General features: G+C 45.4%; 2 protein-coding genes across 5 annotated transcripts in view; one reads left to right on the top strand and one right to left on the bottom strand.

The window, feature by feature from the left end:
* Window positions 1-11287, bottom strand: part of ZSWIM7 (zinc finger, SWIM-type containing 7) — a 22766-nt gene extending 11479 nt beyond the window's left edge. The window contains exons 1-2 of one of the 2 annotated variants that reach the window (XM_011957964.1): window positions 11116-11287; window positions 4990-5011 (exon numbers count right to left, since the gene is read on the bottom strand). In XM_011957964.1, the coding sequence (XP_011813354.1) occupies window positions 4990-5011; window positions 11116-11191 (98 nt within the window). In that variant the 5' untranslated portion in view covers window positions 11192-11287. Of the gene's footprint in view, window positions 1-4985; window positions 5012-11115 lie in introns of both variants that reach the window. The other variant, XM_011957965.1, reaches the window with a different exon arrangement.
* The window catches only part of TTC19 (tetratricopeptide repeat domain 19), a 34032-nt gene continuing 32243 nt past the window's right edge, over window positions 10977-12765 (top strand). The window contains exons 1-2 of one of the 3 annotated variants that reach the window (XM_011957966.1): window positions 10977-11608; window positions 11694-11824. In XM_011957966.1, the coding sequence (XP_011813356.1) occupies window positions 11425-11608; window positions 11694-11824 (315 nt within the window). In that variant the 5' untranslated portion in view covers window positions 10977-11424. Of the gene's footprint in view, window positions 11609-11693; window positions 11965-12765 lie in introns of all 3 variants that reach the window. The other 2 variants (XM_011957968.1, XM_011957967.1) reach the window with 2 other exon arrangements.

The following is a 12765-nucleotide window of genomic DNA, read 5'->3' as shown; positions in this document are numbered from 1 at the left end:
TAATAAGATGGACTGGGCGCAGTGGCTCACGCCTGTAATCCCAGCACTTTGGGAGGCCAAGGCAGGTGGATCACCAGAGGTCAGGAAATTGAGACCATCCTGGCTAACATGGTGAAACCCCGTCTCTACTAAAAATACAAAAAATTAGCCAGGCATGGTGGCACATGCCTGTAGTCCCAGCTACTCAGGGGGTTGAGGCAGGGGAATCACTTGAACCCGGGAGGCGGAGGCTGCAGTGAGCCAAGATCGCACCATTGCACTCTAGCCCAGGTGACCGAGCAAGATTCCGTCTCAAAAAACAAACAAACAAAAAAAACAGACAGAAAAACCAGACTTCTGTTTTCTCCATATCCCCACTAACACCAGTATTATCAGGCTTTTTTATGTTTGTCCATCTGAAGATATTAAATGTGTACTTTTTGGATTAGTAATAAGGCTCTCCAACTGTTAAATGATATACAGGAAAAAATTTTTATATGTGAGAAAATTCTTATAATAAGTGAGAAAGATTGGAAACAAAATTATATTTTAGGAACTCTCAAGCATTGTCAACTTTCTTAAAGGAAAGCTACAATTATGTCAAAATTAAAAGTTTATTATTATTATTTTTTCTTGAGATGGAGTCACACTCTGTTGTCCAGGCTGGAGAGCAGTGGCACAATCTCGTCTCACTGCAACTTCCGCCTCCTGGGTTCAAGAGATTCTCCTGCCCCAGCCTCCCGAATAGCTGGGATTACAGGTGCAGGTCACCATGCCCAGGTAATTTTTGTATTTTGTTTTAGTAGAGATGGGCTTTTGCCATGTCTCAAACTCCTGACGCCTGGGCCTCCCAAAGTACCGGGGTTACAGGTGTGAGCCACCGTGTCCGGACTTTTTTGTTTTGTTTTTTGAGACAAGGTCTCTCTCTGTCATCCAGGCAGACTGGATTCCAGTGGTGCAATCATGGCTCACTGCAGCCTGAACCCCCTGGGCTCAAGTGATCCTCCCACCACCTCAGCCTCCCTAGCAGCCGGGACTACAGGTATACACCACCACACCCAGCTAATTTTTTGATTTTGTAGAGACAGTCTCCCTGTGCTGCCTAAGCTGATCTCAAACTCTTGGCCCTAAGTGATCCTCAAGCTTCAGCCTGCCAAAGTACTGTTATTACAGGCGTGATGCACCACGCCTGGCCAAAATTTAATTTTTGGAAAAGGCAGTAAACCAAAATTTACGTTTATAAAAGGCAGTAAAACCAAAATTTAAGTTTATCTAGTTTATAAAAATAACCCACACTTAGGCCAGGTGCAGTAGCTCATGCCTGTAATCCCAGTACTTTGGGTGGCCAAGGAGGGAGGATCACAAGGTCAGGAGTTCGAGATCAGCCTGGCCAATATGGTGAAACCCCATCTCTACTAAAAATACAAAAATTTTAAAACATACATATTCTGGGTCAAAGAATATGTGTGTTTTAAATTTTTTGTTTAAAAATAAAAACATTTAAGAGTGATTATTACTGGGGTGGTATGATTATTGATGCTTTTTATAGGTTTTATTTTCCAATAAAAGTTTTTTATAAGTGTGGGTTGTTATTATTTTTGAGCTGGAGTCTCGCTCTGTTGCCCAGGCTAGAGTGCAGTGGCACAACTTTGGCTCACTGCAACCTCCACCTCCCAGATTCAAGTGATTCTTCTGCCTCAGCCTCCCGAGTAGCTGGGATTACAGGCGTGCACCGCCATGACCGGCTAATTTTTGTATTTTTAGTAGAGATGGAGTTTCACCATATTGGCCAGGCTGATCTCGAACTCCTGACCTTGTGATCCTCCCTCCTTAGCCACCCAAAAGTGCTGGGATTACAGGCATGAGCTACCGCACCTGGCCTAACTGTGGGTTATTTTTATAAACTAGAAAATAAAATGGCAGAGTTAAACTCAAACTGAAAAGTTAATGTTTTAAAGAACTTATATGACTAACACAGAGTAAGACAAACCTAGTAAGTCTTCAAAATTAAAATGTTCAACTTCTTACTTCATTTTTCAACAAACCAGCCACATATACAACAAATTATTGGGGGAAATAGAAAAGAGCGCTTTGAATTTTTATATTAAACATATGAAGATTTAGTCTACAAAATAAAAAAATACAAAACACAATGAAATAGTTTGTCGGGAACCTTACCAATCAATCATGGCAGTTACCTTTAAGGATTTTTTAAGGCCAGGTGTGGTGGCTCATGCCTGTAACCCCAGTACCTCGGGAGGCCGAGGCGGGCGGAACTCCTGACCTCATCATCCGCCTGTCTCAGTGTGTGCCACCTGTAGTCCCAGCTACCCAGAAGGCTGAGGCAGGAGAATTGCTGAAACCTGGGAGGCAGAGGCTGCAGTGAGCTGAGATGGCGCCACTGTACTCCAGCCTGGGCGACAAAGCGAGACTCTGAAACAAAAAAAAAAATAATTTTTTTAACCTGCTCTGTCCACTTTAATACCTATTGTGAACATCTCTTGAATGCATTAAAGATTTTTCCATATCACTTTTAATGGCTACGAATAATTCTACTGTAAAGATGAATCATTTTTATTCTCCTCAAACTCCATGAATTATTGTTTCTAGGTTTTATTGCTACCACAAACAATACTGGATATTCATCACACTAAGAATGTCCTCACTATAAAATCTTTACGCACATCTATAATTAATTCCTGGTTATATGTTCTTCTATGTGGAATTTCTGGGTCAAAGAATATGTATGTTTTAAAGTTTCTATTGCCTGTTACCTTGCAATTTACATTCCTGTTATAAATGATCCCTTTCTCCATATTTCTGTCAACTTCTTTTCTGTGGTCACTAATTTTCTAGATGAAAAGTTATGTTAATTTGTATTTTTGTGGTCACTAGTAAGATTTATCTTTTTCCTCCCAAAGTATTTGGTTATTTGCATCTTTTATTCTTTGCCCTTTTGTTTTTAAAGTAGTACGTTTTTTTCCAGTAACATTTAATTCTTATTAAAAATTTAAGAAATACAGTAAAGGTTACGGCCCTTCCCTCAATTCTACCTCCTTCCTTGCCCCGAAGAAAAAACAGTGGTAGAGCTTGGTATATATTCTTCAGAACTTTTATTTTTTTAGAGATGTGGTCTCACATCACCCAGGCTGGACTGTAGTGCCACAATCATAGCTCACTGCAGCCTCGAACTTCTGGGCTCAAACAATCCTCCTGGAACGTTTTTTTTTTTTTTTTTTGAGACAGTCTTGCCGCTGTCACCCAGGCTAGAGTGCAATGGCACGATCTCAGCCCACTGCAACCTCCGTCTCCTCGGTTCAAGCGATTCTCCTGCCTCAGCCTCTGGAGTAGCTAGGATTACATGTGCCTGTCACCATACCTGGCTCATTTTTGTATTTTTAGTAGAGATGGGGTTTCACCATGTTGGTCAGGCTGGTCTCAAACTCCTGACCTCAGGTGATCCACCCGCCTCAGCCTCCCAAAGCATTGGGATTACAGGCGTGAGCCATCGCACCTGGCCAGGACTTTTAAATATAAGTGTATGTCAGCAATTAAGTATCACTTATACCTAGGTAGCTTTCACTTTTTTGATCTCTGCAATTTTGAACTAACTGACCACTCTATTTTATTCTCATTTAAGTAGTCGTATCATCTGCAAATAAATGGTAATTGTCTTTCCTTGCAGACAGGTACATTTCTAATTTCTTTTTCATGTGTTAAATAGCTACAATTTTTTTCTTTTCTTTTTTTTGAGATGGAGTTTCCCTTTTATTGCCCAGACTGGACTGCAATGGAGCGATCTTGACTCACGGCAACCTCCGCCTCCTGCGTTCAAGCAATTCTCCTGCCTCAGCCTACACAGTAACTGGGATTACAGGCATGCACCACCATGCTTGGCTAATTTTGTATTTTTAATAGTGACAGGGTTTCTCCATGTTGGTCAGGCTGGTCTCGTACTCCCGACCTCAGCCTCCCAAAGTGCTGGGATTACAGGCGTGAGCCACCGCACCTGGCCAAGAGCCACAATTTTTAAAACAATGTTAAATAAGAGTGGCAAATAGGACAATACTGGATATCATGTTGGCCATTCAATTGAGACAAATTTTTAAGAATCATGTCAAGAAAATATTCCTAGTTTATAAGAGTATTTTTTATTTTTATTTATTTATTTTTTTGAGACGGAGTTTTGCTCTTGTTACTTAGGCTGGAGTGCAATGGCATAATCGCAGCGAGATATGCAACCACCACCTCCCGGGTTCAAGCAATTCTCCTGCCTCAGCCTCCCAAGTAGCTGAGATTACAGGTGTGTGCCACCATGTCCTGCTACTTTTGTATTTTTAGTAGAGACAGGGTTTCACCATGTTGGTCAGGCTGAACTCCTGACCTTAAGTGATCCACCCGCCTCAGTCTCTCAAAGTGCTGGGACTGCCGGTGTGAGCCATGGTGCCCAGACTTCTATTCTATTTTTAAAATTTTTTTTGTAGAGATGGGGGTCTATTTTGCTCAAGCTGGTCTCGAACTCCTGGGCTCAAACAGTCCTCCTGCCTTTGCCTCCCAAAGTGCTGGGATTACATGTGTGAGTCACAGTGCCTGGTAGTAAGAATATTTTTATTTATCTTTCATTTATTTATTTATTTATGAGACGCAGTCTCACTCTGTCCCCAGGCTGGAGTGCAGTGGCGCGATCTTGGCTCACTGCAACCTCCACCTCCCAAGTTCAAGTGATTCTGCTGCCTCAGCCTCCCGAGGAGCTGGGACTACAGGCGCCTGCCACCACATCCGGCTACTTTTTTGTATTTTCAGTAGAGAGGGGTTTCAATCTGTTGGCCAGGATGGTCTTGATCTTTTGACTTTGTGATCCACCTGCCTCAGCCTCCCAAAGTGCTGGGATTACAGGCGTGAGCCACTGTGCCTGGCCAAGAATATTTTTAAAAATCAAGAGTTGATGTTGAAAGGATTTTAACATTAATGGTTAAAAAAATAATCAAACACAACAGTATATGTACTTACGATAACAGATATTCATCAGGAACTGTAAAATGAGAATGGAAAAAAACGTTAATCATATTAAGCCAGTGACCATTGACAGAAAAATCTTAAAAAAAAAACTATAACTACAAACACTTCTGTATGTGATGGTCAACTGAACCTATGCATCTGGTTTTACTCCTTCTCCAAACCCCACTAAAACCATAATAAAAGGATTTCTTTTTTCTTCTTTTGAGATGGAGCCTTGTTCTGTTGCCCAGGCTGGAGTGCAACGGTGCAATCTTGGTTCACTGCAACCTCTGCCTCCTGGGTTTAAGCCATTCTCCTGCCTCAGCCTCCCAGGTAGCTGGGACTACAGGCATGCACTACCATGCCCAGCTAATTTTTTTTGGTATTTTTAGTAGATATGGGGTGTCACCATGCTGGCCACGCTGGTCTCAAATACCTGACCTCAAGTGATCCGCCCGCCTTGGCCTCCCAAAGTGCTGGGATTACAGACGTGAGCCACCACGCCCGGCCAGATTTCTTTTTAAAAGCATGAATTCCAAAGGATGAGAAGGACAGGGAGAAACAACAGCTATGATACACTGGAAGCTGATAGAAGAGTAGAAAATGATATAAGACCTAAGAAAACTGAATCCTAGGCTTGCAATGGGGAGAGTCAAGCACCAGCCTGAGTTACACTGCAAAATCCACCTCTCCCCTTCCCCAAACCCTAACAAATTGGCACCAAATAGCTTCACTGGGGATGAAGCAGGGAGATGAAAATAAGACTCTTTTCAAGTACGTTTGAGAAGTAGTGGCACCCCAGTACCCTCCACAGCTTTAGGTGACTGCCTTTCCCTCATTCTGGCAAAAGACTAGGTTTATCTTCTGGAGAGGTTCAAACATAGGCTATCTGCACTAGGGAAAAATACTAGGTACAGTGAAAGTCAAGGTGTCACACTGAAAACAGGATCTCCTGCTCTCTTCCCTAACATGGCTCCCATAACACAAGCAATCAGGCCTTCGCCCTCCAGCCAGGAGACTGGAAGTCTTCCCTGGGTATATCCCAAGAGAAGTGGGAATGACACTGAAATAGTTTCCCCAACTAAATTGTCTAGTGAGAACAACTATAATGACGTTCATATTCCATATGGCCCTCTACCACCCAGAGCTTCCAAGAAGGTTTTTAGTCTTCCACTCTCAAATATGACTAGACAGCCAAGGGTTACCAGACAACAAAGGAAAAACGAAGCAGAATAAAACAAACAGAAGAAAGTTAGAGGAAAAACTGCAGAAAGGAGAAAATTTTAAACATCTATTATTAATATTTTATCATTAGAAAAAAGTTAATGCGGGCGCAGTGGCTCAAGCCTGTAATCCCAGCACTTTGGGAGGCCGAGACGGGCGGATCACGAGGTCAGGAGATCGAGACCATCCTGGCTAACACGGTGAAACCCCATCTCTACTAAAAAATACAAAAAAAAACTAGCCGGGTGGCGTGGCGGGCGCCTGTAGTCCCAGCTGCTCGGGAGGCTGAGGCAGGAGAATGGCATAGACCCGGGAGGCGGAGCTTGCAGTGAGCTGAGATCCGGCCACTGCACTCCAGCCTGGGTGGCAGAGCGAGACTCCGTCTCAAAAAAAAAAAAAAAAAAAAAGAAAAAAGTTAATGCAATCAGAAAACAGGCACAAAAACAGGCAGAAGACATAATAACAAGAAAAAATAAATCTTCTGAAAAGAAGTTATAAATTAAAAATACATGGTACATCCCTGTACTTTCAGCTACTTGGGAAGCTGAGGCAGTAAGATTGCTTGAAACCAAGAGTCTGGGGCCAGCCTGGGCAATACAGTAAGACCCCGTCTCTCTCTCTCTTTTTTTTTTTTGAGATGGAGTTTCGCTCTTGTTGCCAGGCTGAAGTGCGATGACACAATCTTGGCTCACCGCAACCTCCACCTCCTGGGTTCAAGCGATTCTCCTGCCTCAGCCTACAGAGTAGCTTGGATTATAGGCATGTACCACCACGCCCGGCTAATTTTGTGTTTTTAGTAAAGACAGGGTTTCATCATGTTGGTCAGGCTGGTCTCGAACTCCCGACCTCAGGTGATCTGCCAGCCTTGGCCTCCCAAAATGCTGGGATTACAGGCATGAGCCACTGTGCCCCGCAAGACCCCATCTCTTAAAAAAAAAAAAAAAAAAAAGACAGCAGAAATCCAACAGAAAATCTGGAAGATAAAGTTGAAGACAAGTTCCCAGGAAGTAGAGAATATATAAAAGAAACACAGAAGCCACAGTAAGTCAACCAGAAGGACAACAGAGGACATCCAGTAACTTAATTACACAAATACTGGAAAGAACAGAGAAAACAGATGGAGGGAACTCATCAGTCAAATAATTCAAAATTCCCCACAGCTGAAGGACATGAATTTCTAGCTTGAAAGGGCCCACTGTGTGTCCACACTGTGAAGTGAAAAAAAACAAACTTTATCGGAAGATTCAGAACACTGGTTATAAAGAAAAGATCATTCAAACTTCCAGAGAAAATAAAGGTCACATACAAAAATCAGGAGTAACACTAGAAGCCAGGAGGTAGAATAATATTTTCAGATGTCTGAAGAAATATTTCCAACAAATAATTCAATACCTAGACAAACAATCACTTAAGTGTGAGGGTAGAAGAAGAACTTTTTCAGCTGGGAGAGATGGTTCACGCCTGTAATCCCAGGACTTTGGGAGGCTGAGGTGGGCAGATCACCTGAGGTTGGGAGTTCAGGATCAGCCTGACCAACATTTAGTATCTCTACTAAGAATACAAAAACTATTAGCCGGGCATGGTGGCGCATGCCTGTAATCCCAGCTACTCGAGAGACTGAGGCAGGAGAATCCCTTGAACCCAGGAGGTGGAGGTTGTGGTGAGCCGAGATCGCGCCATTGCACTCCAACCTAGGTGACAAGAGTGAAACTCCGTCTCAAAAAAAAAAACAAAAAAAAACCCCACAATTTTTTTAGACATAAAAAGCCTCAAAAAGGGGCCGGTGTGGGTGCTCACAACTATAATCCCAGCACTTTGGGAGCCCAAGGCAGAAGGATCGCTTGAGCCCAGGAGTTCCAGACTAGCCCCGGCAACAAAGGAAGTCCCCGTCTCTACAGAAAATAAAATGATCAGCTGGGCGTTAGGTGTGATTGCGCCACTGTACTCTAGGCTGGCGAACAGAGCGAGACCCGGTCTCAAAAAATAGAAAAGAAAGCCTCAAAAAGTACATCTCATGCCCCCCCCTTCAGGAAGCTGACAGAGTATGTGTGCCATAAAATAAGGTAGTAAGCCTGGGCAACACAGTGAAACCCTGTCTCTACAAAAAATACAAAAATTAGCTGGGCACGGTGGTACACACCTCTGGTACCAGTTATTCAGGAGCCTGAGACAAGAGGAGCTCTTCAGCTGGGGAAGTTGAGGGAGCAGTGAGCTATGATTGTGCCACTGCACTCCAGCCTGAGTAACAGAGCAAGACTGTGTCTCAGAAAAAAAAAAATTTACATGGGCCGGGTGCGGTAATCCTGGCACTTCGGGAAACCAAGGTAGGTGGATCTCTTGAGCCCCAGAGTTCCAGTCTAGCCTAGGCAACATGGTGAGACTCTGTCTCTACAAAAAAATACAAAAAACTAGCCAGCCGTGGTATTGTGCACCTGCAGTCCCAGATACTCACTTGGGAGGCTGAGGTGGGAGGACCATCTGAGGCTAGAAGGTCTAAGGTACAGTGAGCTTTGATCATGCTATTGCACATCAACCTTGGTGACAGTGAGACTGTCTCAAAAAAAAAAAAAAAAGAGGTAGTAAACCAAGAAAAAGAAAACTGTAGGATATACTAACCATAACACCCATCATAGATACAGAGAATTCCCAGATAATAATGGTGAAGAGAGATCTCAGGAAACAGCCAAGAGATTAGCCAGTCCGTATTAAGCAAGTCAGAAGGCTCTAGAGATGTCTTCAGGAAGGTGAAACTGATAGCACACTTCATTCATCCCAACATCTTGAGGGGAGATTGAGAACACTAGGAAAGGATGTGAGGTTAAAGTAGGAATAAATATGTAAAAAACTGAACAAGTAAATAAACAAAACCAAGACAGTTATAACTCCAGGGATATTCAAAAGTTACAAAGAAAACGAAAAGTAATCATAGCTTCCTTCATGGTTCCACTGTGACTAGTTTATATATCATCATACAAGTATAAATTTTGAATCTTGATCTAAAAAAATTACCACTGAAGAATGGGAGTTAGGAAGGGTGTATAACTATACATTAATAAAACAAAGATTTTTGAAAAGACAGAAAACAGGGCTGCTGAAAATAAACATGAATCAACAGCATTGGTCCCTGTGTCTGAACCATGGGTGTCAGGGGCAACGATTATGCCCCCTTCAGGACTGTCAGTGTGTCTTGTGAACCTTCTTGCGGGAGGGAAAAAACCCAAAACTGGCTGGGCACGGTGGCTCCCGCCTGTAATGCCAGCATTTTGGGAGGCTGAGGTGGGTGGATCACAAGGTCAGGAGTTCAAGACCAGGCTGGCCAATATGGTGAAATCCCGTCTCTACTAAAAATACACAAATTAGCTGGGTGTGGTGGCATGCCCCTGTAGTCCCAGCTACTTGGGAGGCTGAGGCAGGAGAATCGCTTGAATTCGGGAAGTGGAGGTTGTGGTGAGCCAAAATGGTGCCATTGCACTTCAGCCTGGGAGACAGAGCAACACTCTGCCTAAAAAAAAAAAAAAACCAAACTACTGTCAATGTATGGATTAATCTATTCAGACACAGAACAGTAGAACAGTTCTGGTGATGATTGTTTAAAGTGACAGTATTCCAAACCCTCAGGCCATCAAATCTTAAAGCCCAGAACAACTGTATAAGCTAACATCAGTTGGCTTTTTTCCCATCTTTTTTGGAATCAAGCATGTTTGAATACCTGGCTGCACTAATCTTTCAAGCACATATACTTAAGTCTCCTTAATTTTGACTGAGATGAAAAAACAAAAGTTGGCTTATTTTTCTCAGTTTCTTAAACACAGTAACTCAAGATAAACCCTTTCAAAAATGCATACAGTACTTTTAAAACAAAAGACACCCACACTGAATAAGCAGTGGCAGTTTCGGGGCCTAATATGGCTGTTATTTATAAGGTGGCCATTTTTACATCGTAAGAGTAGTTCATTAGTCAATGCATTTTGATTAGATCAAATTTGATTTGATCTTATCCTAGCACACTCTGAACACATCTTGAGTTCAACCCTTCTCAAGTGATTTTGGCGAGCATAGCCAAAGAGCATCCTCTGCTGGTCAGAAAAAAAATGGTGCTTTCACAATACCCAGATTTACTCCAATGATTGCATATGCATTTACGATTTGTGGCTCTCAAAATGCTTTTTTTTTTTTTTTGAGACAGAGTTTCGCTCGTTGCCCAGGCTGGAGTGCAATGGCGCGATCTTGGCTCACTGCAACCTCCGCCTCCCGGGTTCAAGCGATTCTCCTGCCTCAGCCTCCTGAGTAGCTGGAATTACAGGCGCCCGCCACCACGCCCAGCTAATTTTTTGTATTTTTAGTAGAGACGAGGTTTCACCGTGCTGGCCAGGCTGGTCTCGAACTGCTGACCTCAGGTGATCCACCTGCCTCAGCCTTCCAAAGTGCTGTGACTACAGGCATGAGCCACCGCGCCGGGCCTACTTTTTAAAGTGTATGAAAGCATTAACTTTAATGTTAACATCAGAATTTGAGAAAAAGAGGTTTAATAATTCAAAATTTCGTCTAAAAGAATCCAGAACTCCACGTTTCTATCACTCACTGTAGGCTCCTGTCCCTTCCACCCCTGGGCGGGAACCCCTCCCAGGGACCCAGCCAGCTCTCAGCACTTCGGTCCCCACTGGCCTACTCGATCCGACGGAGGGGCTCCTGCAACTGCGCTGTACCCTAAATATTTCCTGAATCGATTTGACTTTTACTTGTGCCAATTTCGCTTTTTTTTGGTTCCTTTTTTACGAACAAGAGGTTTAGCAAACCACATGGAAAAAAGGCAAGGCCAGGCCCGGACGCCCCGCCTCCTGCCTCCCGGCCCCGCGGTGCCCGGATGCCGGGCTCGCTCCCACTGCGCAGCCACACACGACCTCGGTCCCGTACTTCGCGCGTTCTCCTGCACCGCCGCGGCCATCTCGCTCAGGAGCTCCTCCACGACAGCTGGCAACACTGCGGCCATCGCGCCGCACGACACGCCCTCCACGACTGGTCGACCGCCGCGACGCTCCAGAGAATCCCGACGCCCGCGGGGGCAGGGCTAGACAAAGTGACGTCGACGCGCGTCATCGCGCGTGCGGACGCAAGGATGTCCTGCTCAGTTGTCAGGGCCCGGCCAATCCAGAGGGCGCTTGCCGCGGGGGCGGGGGCCGGGATCGCGCCTGGCCTGCAGTGCGCAGAGGACGCGGCGGGAGCATGTACCGGCTCCTCAGCCGGAGTCTGGGCCGAGGCCTCCTGCGGGCCGCGGGGCGGCGGTGCCGGGGCTGCTCCGCGCGCCTGCCCCCTGGGCTGGCAGGAGGCCCGGGGCCCGAGGTGCAGGTGCCGCCATCCCCAGTCGCGCCGCACGGCCGGGGCCCAGGCCTGCTGCCGCTGCTGGCAGGTGAGGGGCGCGGGCCGGGCGGGGCCGACCGGGAGGGGACAGGGGCGCGGGCCGGGCCCGATGACCTCAGAGCCCCTTCCCGCAGCGCTCGCCTGGTTCTCGAGGCCCGCTGCGGCAGAGGAGGAGGAGGAGCAGCAGGGAGCCGACGGGGCCGCCGCCGAGGACGGGGCGGACGAAGCCGAGGCCGAGATCATCCAGCTGCTGAAGCGAGCCAAGGTGAGGCGGCTCCGGGCCCTGCGCCCGGCCGAGCGCGGTAGTCTTTGTGAGCGGGGTCTTGGCGTTGTCGCTGCTCATTACTCTCTCCGCCTCACCGAAGAGTGGATGGAGGCTCCGCGGGTAAAATTGCCAAGAATGAGGTGGGTCATCAGAGAGGGGATTGGAATCCATCCAGGCTTTCCCGACTCTAAGGCCTGCAGTTAAACCTCTGCAGTGTCAAGTGCAAATGGAGATGGCGCCCCAGGCATCATGCTTTTATGCAAACGAAATACCGGGAACGTTTTGTAGTTGTTTTATCAATTAACCAGCCTACCTGAAATGACATAATTTCTCACGTATATAGCGGCCTGAAAATGTCAACTTAGTATTGGTTATGCTATTCGGTTCTCTTTCTGAATTCTTCCCTTTCTCTACATCCTTTTCTATTTTCTTTTCTCCTCTTTTCCCCAAGTTGTCTCATGCCAACAACGTCCATATTTGTGTTTCCAGACTGTAGTGTGCTACTGACATGCCATCTGCACTTTGGTACCTTACCTACCTCTCAGATTTAACATGCCCAAAACTAAACTCGATCTTTTATGCCTCCTCAACATGTGCTTTCACCATCTCTTTATTATCATCGGTTTTCAGCCTAAAAACCTCAGTCATTCTTAAAACTTGTGGTATGTTACCATTGCCTTCCAATGCACTTAGAGGTTCAGCAACAAGTCCTGTTGCCAACAAATGCAAAATATGTCTCAAATCTTTCCCCTTTTCTCTATCTCCTTTGCTGTCACCCTAGTGCAAACCACCATTGCCACCAACTATGCTCCAGTAGTCTTTCCTAGCCTCCTGTCCCCTTGCAATCTATTCTCTATGCAGAAACCAAAGCGACCAAAAAAAAAAAGTAAATTGGATCATATCATCTCCTTGCCTGAAAGCTGTGAATGGCTACCCACTGC

Source organism: Colobus angolensis, unplaced genomic scaffold (genome assembly GCF_000951035.1).
Source record: "Colobus angolensis palliatus isolate OR3802 unplaced genomic scaffold, Cang.pa_1.0 Scaffold452, whole genome shotgun sequence".
NCBI lineage: Eukaryota > Metazoa > Chordata > Mammalia > Primates > Cercopithecidae > Colobus > Colobus angolensis.
Note: the sequence above shows the minus strand (reverse complement) of the source record. Positions and strands in the feature narration are given on the sequence as shown.